Here is a 16,305-nt window from a genome sequence, read left to right as displayed (position 1 = left end):
TCTGTACTGGTTTTACAAAAGTTTGTGAAAAAGGCCTAATGGGTAGGTAATGGTATTGTTTATACCTGTTTATTTTGACTGCCAGACTTTTAAAAAAAGGTTTGAATTAAATACAAATTTGGAAGGGGATACTGTCTAGTGGTATTTCTGTATTGTGGAGCTACAAAATGGGATTTTCGCTCTGCAGTAATTCTGTATTATGATGCAGTCTTTAATTATGTGATTGCATACTAATTTTTCCCCCCACAGGACCCCTGCCTCATACAGTGCACAGGATGTGACCTGCTCTGGGAATGAATCAGGGTTGTGTAGTAAAAGAGGCAATTGTCTGTAGGACCCCTGCCTTGTGTTGCTGAAATTGGAAGGTGTGTGGTGAATGAGGTGGAAGAGTACAGGAGGATTGTTTCATGATTAAGGCACCAGAGGGCAATGAGAAGCGTTTTGCCAGTGGGTTTCGCGGATGTCTGGTGGCAGCGGAGCAGACTCAGAAATTTTGTATTCCATTTTAGGTTCTAGAGGGGAGAATAGGGAGTGTACTCCAGTGGTCACAGACCCCTCTGCATTTGTCACCTCCGGCCTGTCTCTGTTCCAGTCTCCCAATCTAGTTAGTCCTAATCTCCATACACCCACCTCACCCTACCCCCGATGACTCCTCTCATCACACTTTTGGGGTATATCTACACTACCCATGTTACAGCGCGGCTGCAGCAGTGCAGTGATGTGGGCAGTCTAGTCATACTTTATCGCCGGGGGAAGAGCTCTCCCGGCGATAAAAAAATAACCACCCCGAACAAGCAGCGGTAGCTTTATCGCTGGGAGTGCTGTCTATACTAGCACTTTTCAGTGCTAAAACTTTTGTCGCTCAGGGGTATGTTTTTTTTCACACCCCTGAACAACTAAAGTTTAAGCTCTGAAAGTGGCAGTGTAAACACAGCCCCACTCTCCTTTCCCAGCCAGCCCTTTTCTCCCACAGCAGACTCCCTGTTAGATTTCCACTTGCTTCCCTGCACCTGCCATCCCCAAACCCTGGCTACCAGTCTCCTTCTCTGGGGTCCTCATCCAGTCTTGGTTGTCTGTCCCTTCTAGCTCCTTTCCAATCTCTCTCCCTCTGCCCCAGCTCCTTGTCTTAGTCTTCCTGCCTAGCGAGTTCCAGTCCCCTGCCCCCAAACTCCTCATCTGATCTCTCTCTCCCCTTAGTATTCTACCCTCTGCTTCTCCCCTCCATCTCCCAGTCTCAATACCCTTTCCTTGGCTCCTTGTAACAATCTACTCCCTTCCCTAGGTCCAGGTCTTGTCTCCTCTGCATCTGAGACAGGTTGCTTTTTTCCTCCATGATACCTAGGCATAGTAGGGGGAGCATTGACAGTGCAGACTGTCTCCCTTTCCTAATTTTTTTCTGCCTGGTGCCACCAGGATCAGCAGTTACAGGGAAACTCTAACAAAGTTAATTTGAGCATTTGCTAAGATTATTCAAAGGCTCATAACGTGGCCAAATTTTGAGTTTCCTGCCCAGAACAGCAAAAGGCACATCTCTGACACCAGAACCCATGTGCCCCCTGCCACATTTCAGGTTCCTGTTCTAAAGCATGAAAGTATTAGAGCTTTTCAACAAAACAGCTGTATGACTTTAACATGGGCAAAACAACATCTTTCTTCAGTCTTTTATTCTTTGAAACAAACTACTTTTGTTGAAACTTTCACCCAAAAATTAAGACTGAGGCAGAAGCCTGGCATAGGAAATTTCAGCCTAAATGATTAAAGTTTAGCAAAGTTATAAACAACTAAAACCAGGGTCGTCTTATGGGGACATGTCAGACTTCAGTGTAAGTGGTGCTCCTAGCTCAATCTGTAATAAAGCAGGTGTTTTCTTTGAAGAATCTCTCACTGGTTAGATATGATTATTACTGACTAGTTGGTTTTGTGCTGGATCACTCAATATTCTCTTTCTGGAATCCTGTCAGTTAAATGTTTGGGGTTTTATCAGTTGCAAGATGAAATACCTCCCAGTACTTTTTCATCATAAATCCATTGTAGTCTTGCAGCTTCACAATGAGCATTGTTGCTTGAGCTGCCCCAAACACCTGCTTTTCTTCTTACCTATAGTGTCCTTGAGACTGATTCTGCACTGTCTTGGACACTCTGCTATCATTCACACCTGTGTAAAGTGGGTATAAAATGGTCATTCAGAATTGGTAGCATTTTACTTACTTTGTGCAGTATACGGGGCAGTGGACAGTTGGTCTCCTGGTATTTAATATTTGATGTTGGTGTGTGGACTTCACTATTTGTCATCCCATTCTTTAGGAAATGTTTTGGTCTTGAAAGTAAAAGGCCCGAACTGTATTACTGTAGTTATTTTTGTTTAAGATAGCTTAAGTTTGGAATATCCATTTCCAGTTTCTTGCAAAGGCTCTTGTAGGATATTGCTACAGTGAATTACCACATACATGCCTATGGTTGTATACTGCTCTCTGCTTCAGATATTTTTATGTAATTGAATTTTTGTCTCAGTAGTTTCAGTAGAAAAAAATATTGTGGAGGGTAGTAACTTCTGAGCATCCAGATTTCAGGGTACCAGAATAGCGCACATTACCCTACTTGTTACATTTTTTGGACACAGAGTATGTTGTGGTAAGGTTTCTCTGTAAATGGTGAGCCACTAAAAGACTTGAGCATTACTACTGTTCTGAGATAGAAGGATCTGGATATTCAGCAGTAAAAGGAGCAGCAGCAGCAACAGCGGTAGTAAAGACAGAGCAGGTTCCACAGTTAGCATATTTCACAGTATGAGTCAGTGTGAACACAGCTTCCCAGATAGCTGCCTGCAGGAGGGAACGAAAACTGTATATTGAAAAAATATTCAGGTTTCATGATTATGATAAGTCATGTGATCTTTACTATACCTTAAGTTGCCAACTTAGCTTTACTCAAGAGAGGATCCTTTGCTGCAGTGTATTTAAAAAAAAAAAACGGAAAATTGTGCAATGTGTGTTTATGCCTACACCATGCCGAGGAGACCCTTACCAGTAAATAATCTGTGTATCTCTGAGGTAAGATATTGTTTCTGCTTTCCCTGCACAGTGCTGCTGCAGCACGGAGCTGATCCAAACATTAGGAACACTGATGGGAAATCAGCACTAGACCTGGCAGATCCTTCAGCGAAAGCTGTACTCACAGGTAAGAGACACAAGTTTCTATTGAATTGTCTTCTATAGTTCATTGTGTATATACCCCTTCAGCATAGAAGGAACAAAAATGTATGTGTCGTTATCAGGTTCCTTATTGAGTGGATATAACTGCCATTAATTGCCATGCTTCCAGAGGTTTGAATTGCTTATTTCACTTATTTGAGAGAATTATGTAATTAGAAAACATCATTCATTATTCACTGCATTTTTATCACTAGCCTTCATATGGGTTGAATTGCAGCCTCCATCCCCTGCCCAAAAAAAAAAGTGTCAGTTACTCAACAGTGAAGGTCTTAAAACAATCAAGGACGTTTGTATTACTGTAATAGTAGCTGTGATCAGAAAGGTAACCTGCTACCTTATAGCTTAAATCAATATTTGCTATGGATTTGTGTGCTGCTCTTCTTCCTCCTCATCATTAGCCATTTAGATATAAATGATGGGTGACACTGAATTCTGTGGGCTATTAACCTAACCATTAAAGAATACTTTGCACATTATTTTTTACGAATGTAATGTTTTTATATACCTATATTTTTATATATAATATTTATTAATTACTTTAAAATATCAATGAACATTAAAAATTAGTATCCTATGGAAGAGTTGTATGTCCAGAGTTCATATACGTTTTGTGCTGGTTTTGTTTTAAGTGATTTTTAGGAAATAGAGGTTAGAAGGAGATAAATGTGGCTATAAAAGCATATTAGGCTGGGGATTAGATTCAGCAGTTGACCCTCATTGTCAACAACTAGCTATTTTTTTCCCTAGGTGTTTTATTTGTCTTTGCACTCTTCCCTCCTCTTTTGTATTGACCAGTTAATGTGTAGTTGATCTGCTAATGCAAAACACATCTCTCCTTGTGCATGTTTACGTTTAGGAAGGGAGAATACAGCTCCCATCACATTCGGTCAGTAAATATTCCCCCCCTTTCTTTTTTCTTCCAGTACACTGTTAAACATTCACTGATCTGAAGTGAACTGAGTGTGTTTGTGGAACAAAGCTCTTTAAACATGACTTACTTTAATTACTGTGCCTCAAATTTAAAGAGACTCCTGTAGTGTTAACATTAATGATAACTGTGCTAATCAGGTTAATCTGATTTTTGTCAGTTAATAAAAAGTAAGGTAGTACAGACACTGCATGCAGGTAAGATATGTGTGGGAATCAAGGCAACTTTTAAAATAAACTACCTAGGAAGGGATTAATGTGAATGGAAAATTTAATTACAAGCAACACTGAAAATTTTCTGCTTTGGGGCCACTGATTCATGCCATCTTTTCAGGCTCTCACTAAGGCCAACCTCAGGTGTCAGCAATAAATTTAGGAAGAGCTTTTGCAAAGGTGACCTCACTATGACATGCCCCATTATCCATTTTAAGTACATGGGGATCTTTTTGCAGATTTCAGTGGGCATTGGATCAGGCCCATGTGCCTTTGGAAAAAAAGAACAGTCTGTTGTAGCAAGTGTGTGTGGGTTGGAAGTGGCCTTCTGGAAGGCTGTAGACTCTCCCTGCGGTAAGCATAGTTTGCTGTATGGAGCTTGCAATTGTTCTTCCTTATCTCCTAGCACAGGAGTGCCCAATTGTTGCAGTACTGAGGGATACCTTGACAAATTGATGGAAGCTAAAGGTCTGCACCGAAGCTGCATATAAACTTCAAATATAAATAGAACCAAATTTGTTTGTATTCTTCCTTTTTAGATTAATAAAATGAGTTTTTTGGTTTTTTTGTTTACTATCACTAGCAGTGAGAGCTTGCAGTTCCTCAGCTTTGTCCTGAAGGTGACTCTTGGCTACATTTTGACCCTTCAGTTATATATTGTGCATCTGTGCCCTAGCTGTATACACTGGAAACACATCACCCTTCAGCTGGCATACAACAGAATTAATAGGTTTAAAAATGTTGTAGCTGGAATCCAACTAAATCAGAACTTCTTATGAATGACTGTTTTGTGGAGACTATTCATCTGCATATCTTCTCTGTTAAACTTTTGCTTTCCCATGTATTTCCAGTGTGCTACATCTTTAGGGGCTCTCCTCTGTTCACTGACTTAAAGGGATTTGACAGAAAATTTTGGTGGCTCGAGCTTCACAATAGCCTTTGGCAGTAGCATTCTCTCTGAGATCAGATATAAGTGTGTTAGAAGGTATTGTTTAGTGAGATGAGTACTAGATTACACTTCATTTACAGTATTTGTATGTTGCATGGTGATATTTTTGGAGGTGCTCAATGTTTGATTAACATTGCTCCTCTTAAAGACAATGGTAAAACTCCTAACTTTAATGGGAGCAGAGTTGACTCAGGCTTGGTGTACAGTACTCGGTTATTTTGGAATTAGCCGAGTTAATTGGGGGGGAGGGATAGCTCAGTGGTTTGAGCATTGGCTTGCTAAACCCAGTGTTGTGAGTTCAAACCTTAGAATTATAGAATATCAGGGTCGGAAGGGACCTCATGAGGTCATCTGGTCCAACCCCCTGCTCAAAGCAAGACCAACCCCCAACTAAATCATCCTGGCCAGGGCTTTTTCAAGCCTGACCTTAAAAATATCTAAGGAAGGAGATTCCACCACCTCCCTAAGTAACGCATTCCAGTGTTTCACCACCCTCCTAGTGAAAAAGTTTTTCCTAATATCCAACCTAAACCTCCCCCACTGCAACTTGAGACCATTACTCCTTGTCCTGTCATCTGCTACCACTGAGAACAGTCTAGATCCATCCTCTTTGGAACCACCTCTCAGGTAATTGAAAGCAGCTATCAAATCCCCCTCATTCTTCTCTTTCGCAGACTAAACATTCCCAGTTCCCTCAGCCTCTCCTCATAAGTCATGTGTTCCAGTCCCCTAATCATTTTTGTTGCCCTCCGCTGGACATTTTCCAATTTTTCCACATCCTTCTTGTAGTGGGGCCCAAAACTGGACACAGTACTCCAGATGAGGCCTCACCAATGTCGAATAGAGGGGAACGATCACGTCCCTCGATCTGCTGGCAGTGCCCCTACTTATGCATCCCAAAATGCCCTTGGCCTTCTTGGCAACAAGGGCACACTGTTGACTCATATCCAGCTTCTTGTCCACTGTAACCCCTAGGTCCTTTTCTGCCGAACTGTTGCCGAGCCATTCGGTCCCTAGTCTGTAGCGGTGCATGGGATTCTTCCATCCTAAGTGCAGGACTCTGAACTTGTCCTTGCTGAACCACCTCAGATTTCTTTTGGCTCAATCCTCTAATTTGTCTAGGTCCCTCTGTATCCTATCCCTACCCTCCAGCGTATCTACCTCTCCTCCCAGTTTAGTGTCATCTGCAGACTTGCTGAGGGTGCAATCCACACCATCCTCCAGATCATTTATGAAGATATTGAACAAAACCGGCCCGAGGACTGACCCTTGGGGCAGTCCACTTGATACCGGCTGCCAAGTAGACATGGAGCCATTGATCACCTTGAGGGGGCCATTTAGGGATCTGGGGCAAAAATTGGGGATTGGTCCTGCTTTGAGCAGGGGGGTGGATTAGATGACCTCCTGAGGTCCCTTCCAACTCTGATATTCTATGATTCTATGAAGTAAAACGGATTTCGTCCACACGACCAAACCGGTTTTCAAAGGGCTCTTTAATCCAATTTCTGTATTCCACATCGGCAAGTGGAGTAGCGCTAAATCGAGATTTCAGTTACAGGTAGAATAGAATAGAATATCAGGGTTGGAAGGGACCTCAGGAGGTCATCTAGTCCAACCCCCTGCTCAAAGCAGGGCCAATCCCCAATTTTTGCCCCACATCCCTAAATGGCCCCCTCAGGGATTGAACTCACAAGCCTGGGTTTGACTGTGGACGCAATTCGACGTTATTGGCCTCCGGGAGCTATCCCAGAATGCTCCCTTGTGACCGCTCTGGACAACACTCTCAACTCCGATGCACTAGCCAGGTAGGCAGTAAAAGCCCAGGGAACTTTTGAATTTCATTTCCTGTTTGGTCACAATCAGCACAGGTGACCATCAGCACAGTCCACCATCACAGGTGACCATGCAGAGTCCACTATCACAAGAGACCACAAAGTCCTGGATTTGCAGACGAGCTCCAGCATGGTCCGAATGGGAGGTATTGCATCTCATTGCATGTTGGGGAGAGAAATCTGTTATGGCAGAACTATGCTCCAAAAAATGAAACGCAAATCTGTGTGCTAAAGTCTCCAGGGCCATGACAGAAAAAGGCTACTCCAGGGACACAGAGCAGTGTTGTACAAAAATCAAGGAGCTCAGGCAAGCGTACCAAAAAGCCAGAGAGGCGAATGGACACTCTGGGTCACAGCCCCATACATGTCACTTCTGCCGTGACCTACATGCAGTTATGTGGGGTGACGCCACCACTACCCCACCACTGTCCGTGGACGTCTGCAAGGGGGGAGTTGCACGGAGCGAGGAGGATGAGTTATTGGAGGACGAAGAGGAGGACAGCGCACAGGAGGCAAGTGGGGAATCCGTTTTTCCCCCCTAGCCAGGAACTATTCTTAATGCTGGAGCCAATAGCCTCCCCCCACTCCCAAGGCGGCCTCCTGGACCATGACCCTGGAGAAGGCACTTCTGGTGAGTACGAGTCTGATTGGAGCCTGGGGGTGGGGGAAAACCCAGCTGCGCTGGGCTGTTCGCGTTTAGTTTAAAGGGCTCATCCCTGCTCAGAGCCACATCAGAGCCATGCGGTGGGGGGACGTGGCGTGTTGTGTAAAGCGATCATCCCAGAGAGCTTGCAGGCCCTCCTTTTATATGGCAAACCCACCAGGCATTGCTTGCTATGGGAAAGGGGGCCTGGCAGTTTGAAAGCATTGAAATGAATGCGGAAGAAGCAGAACCCCGCGTGCCCCTAGGGCTTACCATGTCTCCCTTCAAGCTGAATTCTGTTGCCCGGCCCGCTTACTCACACCAAAGTGTCAGGCACTTCAGCATAAGAGGCAAAATGCCACCTTGTACAGAAAGAGCATGTGCTGTGTACTATGAATTGCTTGTTTCACTGAGAAAGTGTCCCCTTTGTTCTCTAAAGTGTATCTTAAAATACTACCCTCCCTTTTTCTCCTCCCGCAGGCGCAAATGTTACAACGCGGCTCCTGTCTACTCTGTCCCAGAGGCTGGTCCAGATTAGAAGGCAGAAAAAACGAACTCGGGACGACATGTTTGCCGAGCTCATGCAGTCCTCCCGCACTGATAGGGCCCAGCTGAATGTGTGGAGGCAAACAATTGCAGAGTCCCATAAATCATTAAATGAACACGAAGAGAGGAGGGACGTGCGTGATGAGAGCAGGCAGGATGCTATGGTCAAGCCCACGGGGGAGCAAACTGACATGCTCCACTGTATGGTGGATCTAATGTGGGAAAGACAGTAGACCACAGACTGCCACTGCAGCCCCTTTATAACTGCCCTCCCTCCTCCCCAAGATCCATAGCTTCCTCACCCATATGCCCAAGAACACGGGGCCGGGGGGGGGGGGGGGGGAGGAGAGGCTGCGGGGACCCACACACTCAACCCCAGAGGATTGCACAAGCAGCAGAAAAATGGCATATCCGAAATTTTGATTTGCTTTCTGGACTTGTCCGTCCCTCCCCCCCCAGTCTACCTTCTGATTTCTCTCAATGTGTTGTGCAACAAATAATAAAGAACGTTTTTTAAACAATTGTGACTATTTCTTTTCATATATACACACACACACACACACATAATATAAAATATGTATGGATGAAGGGGGCGGGTAACTTCAAGAGAAACCAACTGTCACACCGTACCCTGGCCAGTCGTGAAACTGGCTTTCAAAGCTTCTCTGATGCGCAGCGTGCCCTGCTGCGCTCTTCTAATCGCCCTGTTGTCTGGCTGTGTGAAATTGGCCGCCAGGCGAGTTTCCTCAACCTCCCACCCTACCATTAACGTCTTCCCCCTTACTCTCTCAGATACTGTGGAGCACACAACAAGCAGCAATTACAATTGGCATATTGGTTGTGCTGAGATCTAACCAAGTCAGTAAACAGCGCCAGTGCACTTCCAAACGTCCAAAAGCAGTTTTACCACCATTCTGCACTTGCTCAGCCTATAGTTGAACTGCTCCTTACTACTGTCCAGGGTGCTCGTATATGGCTTTATGAGCCTGGCATTAAGGGGTAGGCTGGGTCCCTGAGGATAACTATTGGCATTTCAACATCCCCAACAGTAATTTTCTGGTCGGGGAAGTAAGTCCCTTCCTGCAGCTGTTCAAAGAGACCAGAGTTCCTGAAGATGCGAATGTCCTGTACCTTTCCCGGCCATCCAACGTTGATATCGGTGAAATGTCCCTTGTGATCCACCAGTGCTTGCAGCACCATTGAAAAGTACCCCTTGCAGTTTACATACTGGGCGCCCCGGTGTTCTGGGGTCAAGATAGGGATATGCGTTCCGTCTATCGCCCTGCCGCAGTTAGGGAACCCCAGCGCATTAAAGCCATCCACAATGGTCTGCACATTTCCCAAAGTCACTACCCTTGATAGCAGCTGGTCAATGATTGCGTTGGCTACTTGCATCACAGCAGCCCCCACAGTAGATTTGCCCACCCCAAACTGATTCCCGACTGACCGGTAGCTGTCGGGCGTTGCAAGCTTCCACAGGGCTTTCGCCACTCGCTTCTCAACTGTGAGGGCTGCTCTCATTTTGGTGTCTTTGTGCTTCAGGGCAGGGGACAGAAGTCACAAAGTTCCATGAAAGTGGCCCTACTCATACTAAAGTTTCTCAGCCACTAGGAATCATCCCATACCCACAACACTGTGCAGTCCCACCAGTCTGTGCTTGTTTCCTGGGCTCAGAATCAGCATTCCACGGCATGAACCTGGCCCAACGCCACCATGATCTCCCAATCACCCCATGCCACGCTTCTAGGAATGTCTGTGTCCATGTCTTCATCAGTATAGTAATCGCGCTGTCGTCACTTCCTTGCCTGGTTTTGCAGGTACTGCATCTATTGCTGGATAATGTGCGAGGTATTTACAATGGTCAGAACTGCAGTGGAGATCTGCTGTGGCGCCTGCATGGGTAATCCTGGACAAATGGCATGAAAAGTAGGAGAGCAGAGTGGCAGTGGAAGAGGTGCTGTTCGGTTCACGATAGCCAAAAAAAGGCGGGAAATGGCTGTCTTCTGTAGCTTTCATGGAGGCTGGAGCCCAGGACAGACACTGAGCTTCTCCATGTTAGCACGGCAAGAGCAGGAGAGCAGAGTTGGTGGCGGAAGCTGTGCTGCTCGGTTCACGATGGCTGAGCAGAGTTGGGAGCGGAAGCGGTCGATGAGGAAGAGAAAGAGTGTAGATACTTATAGAGATTACATAGAAAGACGAGAGGAAATGTGAGGTGGATTCATAGTACCAGGAGAGAAGCGGTGCAACGTACTGCACCATCTGCCGAAAGCAGTATGGCGTCTGCACGCCAAAAAGGCACAAAACAATTGTCTGCCGTAGCTTTCATGGAGGGAGGAGCGACTGATGACACACACCCAGAAACACCTGCAAGAATGTTTTTGCCCCATCATGCACTGGGAGCTTAACCCAGAATTCCAGTGGGCGGCAGGGACTGCGGGAACTGTGGGATAGCTACCCACAGTGCACCGCTCTGACATTCGATGCTAGCCTCGGTACTGTGGACGCACTCTGCCAAATTCACGTGTTTTAGTGGGGACACACAAGACCGAAAGTATAAAATCGCTTCCAAAAATTCAAATAGAATAATTTCGTACTGTAGACGTACCCTAATGCCAAGTGTATTGGAAAACTCATCCAAACCTTCATTATGCTTGTACCTTTAGAGAACTCACTTATTCAAGCAATGTTGATTTATTGCTGTTATTCATGTAGGGTTTAAGTGTCCATGTGTGTAATATGGTCACTGCTGCATAGCTTGAGAGACTGAGATTCCTCTTACAAGCTCATTTATTTACCCAATGAATTTTGTGCATTGATACATGCTTTGGGAGTAAACTTCAGTGGTGAACTTTTTGTGAACTACAAATTAAAGAGAAAAAGTGAATAGAGAAGTCATCAATACACTGGCTAAGTCATAAAAGAAATACTTCAGACAGATTTATGAAAGAAGAAAAAACTCCCATTAGCTCAATAATGGGAGTTTCATACTTTCTTTCCATGTAGATTGCATTTCCAGCAATATTAAGCACAGTGGCGGCAATTGTCGAATCCACAGTGATTCCATTTTCTTCATCTTCCAGACTAGGAAAATGTATTTACCACCTCGTCTCTCAGCCTGGGGGAAGGGTATATAATGCAAGGCCTTCAGGGAAGACTTCCAGTTTCTCTTCTAATACATTTTCTTAAAATGTGTACAAAGAAGACACAATGCAAATGAGGGACCAATTTTATGATGGAAATGGCATTCTAAAGTTTGCTCTAAAATTGAAACTGAGTCTAAAACCGTTTAATTTCTCTAACGTCAGTTAAGTAAACACCCAGTTTCGGCTCCTGAAAATAATTGTATATTCATCCAGAGGATGGAAATTGTGTTTTGATACCTACACTCAGAAACAAGCTTCCCTTCCTTCTGCAAGTAACCAAGTCATCCCTGGAGTGACACAAACATTTCATGCCAGTGGTTAATTATCTCAATTTTTTAAAACTTCTATGCCTTTCTTAGCAAAATACAGCCATCTCTAACTTTTCCTCCAAGCTGACTGAAGAAGGGTTTTTATCATTGTGACGGGGTGTACGTACCTGGCACCAGTCACAAAAAGGTTAACTGTGCTTTGCAGGCTGAGGAAGCCCCACGCTTCTGACTCTGCTGAGCATGCTCAGCCTGGAGGCAAAGTATAAAAGGAAGCAGCCCAACTCAGTCTGGGCAGGCAGCTGAAGTGGGAGGATGTAGACTGCAGGCTCTCTCCAGGGAGCTGCTACAGGCCCTGATTACAGAGCTATGGCACACAGAGGTCTAGGCAGACTCCAGGCTGCCTGATGAGCCCGGAAAAGGGACTGTGCCGGCAGGAGCTATGCCACTTGAGGACCCCAGAGACCCTGGGGAACCGTGGAGCATCGCCGAGGGAGAAAGGGTAGGAAGCAGCCCAGGGGATTTAGACATTTCCCAGTGAGTGAACTGGAGAGCCAGACAGCGTATCACGGGAGGATCCCCGCTGACTTGGTGGTGAGCACCCCCACCATCGCCAGGTCCCTGGGCTGGGACTCGCAGGAGCAGGGAGGGCCCGAGTCCCCCTACCCTGGGCGCCACACACCCCTAAGTGGCGTTCCACTTCCCCATCGGGCCAATGAGCCATGCAATCCCACAGAGGTGGGTTACTTTAATGACTCAGGCCATTAGGCCACGCTGCCCTGCTGGAAGGGCCGCTTATTGTCACTGGCCATTGGGCCTCACTGCCTTGAGCAGAAAGGCTGCTTTACTGACTCCGGCTATCAGGCCATGCTGCCCTGAGTGGAAGGGCTGCTTTATTGACTCTGGTCACTAGGCTGCACTACCATGTTTTATAGTCAGGGCCATGAACACAGGACCTAACTGGCTGCTATGCAGTTTTTTCCCCTTCTTCTCCCCCTATGAGACCCGGGACCCAGGACGGCATGTACCTACCCTGCAACAAACATCTTTCTTTTGGGCTAAAATTTCTGTATTGTCTTTACACCAGTTTTGCTATAAAAATTAAATACCCATGTCTAAAGAACTGGTAAAGTTATACACATCCTGCAGCCTTTTAAAGAAGCTTTCTAGTTACCTCTTCCTTAAATTGCTAACCTGTTTTTAGATTAACTCTTTGGGATAGGGACTGACTTTTAATCAGTGTTTGTACAGTTGCTAGCACAATGGGCCTTAATAATGAATGGGACTTCTGGGAGGTGTATTGCAATAGAAGTCCAATAAGTAACAGCCTCTAATTATTGCATTGTTCTACCTATTTCCATTTTAAATGTTAATGTTTTTATTTTTCTTGTATGCTGTCATATAATTAACTGAGAAAATTCACTATTCATTTTAAAGTTGCTCGTGTTATGAGCTTCACTTCTCCTTCTCCTACTCTACTGTTTGCTATTCTGAGTTGCTTCTTACATATGAATTGCCCATCAGTGCATTTGTGCAACCTCCGAAGCTATTAATGGGAGTTAAATATGCAGTGAGTGGAAAGTATGCTCTTTGGTAGGTGAGGGTTCCCCTAGAAATGAAAAGCCCAAACCTGAATATCTTAGACCCTTTTCCCAGATAAAAGGAATATTAGGGAAAACTAATTTCTTGTTCATGAACTGAATCCACTTTCCAAGTTAGAACAAGGACCGTGATCTTCCTACATATTATGGAAATAAAAATACCACTTTTTGTAAAAAAGAAAAGCATTGCTCAAATCATATATTCAGCTTTTCTCACCCTCAACTATTTTTAAAAAAGATGTTATGTTAGGGATAGGTAGATTTGTAGTGGTGAAGCTGGGCTAACACTACAAAAAAGTGTTAATGAGAATTTATATGAATAAGCCTTTAGTTTATTTTGGTGTTTGATTCCTTTTTGTTAGTTTTCTGTGAACACTCATAGGAGTGACTTTTTGTTTTTTGTTTCAAAGAATGTGAAGATGAATCATATGAAGATTCACACCAAGTGTTTGTGCAGCCATTCTGAAATCTTCTTTGAGTCTTTTATTTATAAATGTTTGTCAGTCACTCGGAGCAGAAACAATGACGTGATGTGTTACCTTCTTAGTGTAAACAAGTAGTTCACACACAGCCTATAGGCTGAGATATGTTTACATAAAATGTACACATTTGTACACAGAAATCCCATCAATGGATAATTTACTATTAGAAAAAAAGGCAAAATCTGCTGGATATTTTACTGCAAATTTACTGAGGCTTGGAGAGTAGGAGAAAGGACTTTGTGCACAAAGTCCTAACTGACTTTCATTTTAAGTAACAAGCTTCAGGAGGAGGGGATACGTTTTCATTTCTTCTTAGAGTGCTTGCTCATGTCCATTCCATGTTAGGTGTGTGCGTGCCATGTGCACCGTTGCCAGAGATTTTCCCCTCTGTGGTATCCATCAGGCTGGCTCTAGTGCCCTCTGGTGCCGTACGCTCATGCGCTAGTTTAAGGAGCCTGACCGGCCCCCCATTCTTTCTTATCTCCCGTGACAGACTCTGGAACAACTTCTCTTGTTTCGGCAAGGTGTTCAGTCAGTGGTTCTGTAGAGGATGCTTGCTGGAACTGAGCAAGGACAAGCAAAGGAAGTGCTGTGGAGTGCGACCCGCATTGGGCCCCTCCTCTAGCCCCGCTCTGTAAGTGGCACCGTTGACTCTACCCTGCTTGTAGGTGCCATTGAGTCCAGTGCAGGACCATCCATTGACAGCGGGGGGACATTGTGGCACCACCGGGAGTGCGGTACCGTCCACTCTAGAGGCCTTTCTGGCGGCCAGCGACCTGATTACTCTCCCAGTACTGCTGACCCTGCTGGGACAAGTCCCGACACCGGTGAGATAGTCAAGCAGAAGGGATCATGTTATCCTGAGCTCTTATCTGGCACCAGGTCCTCTGGTACCAACCAGAGGGAAACTGGCCCTGTTGATGTTGGCGAAAACTTCCGCTGTCCAGCACCAATCCCCGCACCCTTGGCACCAGCTGGCAACAGCGAAGGGTACTGTCCGTCATGGTCTCCTCAAGTTGACTTGTCCTTGGAATTGGAGGTGGAGCCCTGCACGCAATCAAGGGCCTGTGACCAGTACCTGACCTACCTCCTAACGGATCTTGATGTGGTTGCCACTGCTGCCTCACCCCCCCCTCCCCCAGAGCCTGGCCCAGAGGACAATGGCCGATGCAGGTCCAATGGTGGTTTTGGAATCCATGGGTTTTCGACTGGGACTGCCTTCCAGCCATTCATACTCTGTGGTGTCCGAGAGAAGGGCTCCTCCCCCACACCATCCAGCACCCGACCTGGACTCCAGGAATGAGTCCGGTACCGACTTAGGCCTGCGTGATGTGGTCGGTGCAGAAGAAGAGGAAGGCCTGTTGTTGGTGCAGGCAGCCTCCTCCTAAGAGGAAGCTGTCTTGGGACCGAGCAGCTCGGTGCAGCAGGACAATTTTAGAGCCCACCAGAAGGTTGACTTCTAACCTGGGGCTAGAGGTGTAGGTGCTTAGAGTCCTCACACAGCCTGACTGACATTTCGGCTGCGGTGGCACTGTCAAAGGTGGCCATACCCCTCAAAAAGAGTTGAGAAGTAGTATTGTGTTCCTGCCAAGAGGTATCAATACCTATATTCCCACCCCCCTCCCAATGAAAGAGATAGGCAAGGCGGCCAATGAAAGAGACAAGCAAGGGCTGCAAGGCGTGACCCCCAAGCAAAAGGACTCAAAAAAGCTAGACCTGTTTGATAGAAAGATTTATTCTACTGGTGGGTTACAGCTTCGCATCTCCAACCAGCAGGCCTTGCTTGGGAGGTATGATTATAACATCTGGGACTTCATGGCAAAGTTTAAGGACTCTTTACTACAGGAGTCCAGGCAAGAGTCCCTTCTGATGGAGGAAGGGAAGACCATAGCCAGGTCCTCCCTCCAGGCAGCTGTAGACACAGCTGACAGTGGCTGGAAAAATGGCATCGGCTGTGGTCATGAGAAAGATGCTTGGCTCCAATCCTTGGGGCTGTCTCCAGAGGTTCAGCAGTCCATCCAAGATCTTCCCTTTGAGGAAACCTCCCTCTTTTCTGAGCAGATGGATTCAAAGCTCCATGGTCTGAAAGATTCCAGGGCTACCATCAGATACCTGGGCATTTATTTCCCGGCATCTTCAAGGAAACATTTCAGACCTCAGAAGCCAGCCTTCTTCTTAGCTCTTCCACCTCGCCAAGACCTGTTTAAAAAATGGAGCAGGGGTTATAAGTGTAGACAACTGCCCCCCTTCCACCTCAACCACACTACTGGGATTGCACAGATATCCGGGAGTCCCCCAGCAGAACTTTTTGAAGTGGCACCTGAGGGCATTATATCAGTTCCCATACTGGATCCTGCCCCCCCCCCCCCTTTGTTTTCAGGCCAACTCTTCTACTTCAGCCTGGCGTCGTTCTTCATCACCTTTAGTTTTCTCTCTCCCCTGCACCCCGGCCCATCCCTCTTCAGGGACCCTTCTCATGAGCAACTTCTAG

At 45.8% G+C, this 16,305-nt stretch overlaps 1 protein-coding gene across 1 annotated transcript in view; it reads left to right on the top strand.

Moving 5' to 3' along the window:
* Positions 1-16,305, top strand: part of TNKS (tankyrase) — a 278,738-nt gene that overhangs the window by 49,569 nt on the left and 212,864 nt on the right. The window contains exon 3 of the mRNA XM_074950255.1: positions 3,082-3,177. Coding sequence (XP_074806356.1) covers positions 3,082-3,177 — 96 coding nt within the window. The remainder of the gene's footprint in view (positions 1-3,081; positions 3,178-16,305) is intronic.

This window comes from Natator depressus, chromosome 4 (assembly GCF_965152275.1).
Source record: "Natator depressus isolate rNatDep1 chromosome 4, rNatDep2.hap1, whole genome shotgun sequence".
NCBI classification, from domain to species: domain Eukaryota; kingdom Metazoa; phylum Chordata; order Testudines; family Cheloniidae; genus Natator; species Natator depressus.
The sequence above is the reverse complement of the archived record's forward strand: the minus strand, read 5'-3'. Positions and strand labels throughout refer to the sequence as shown.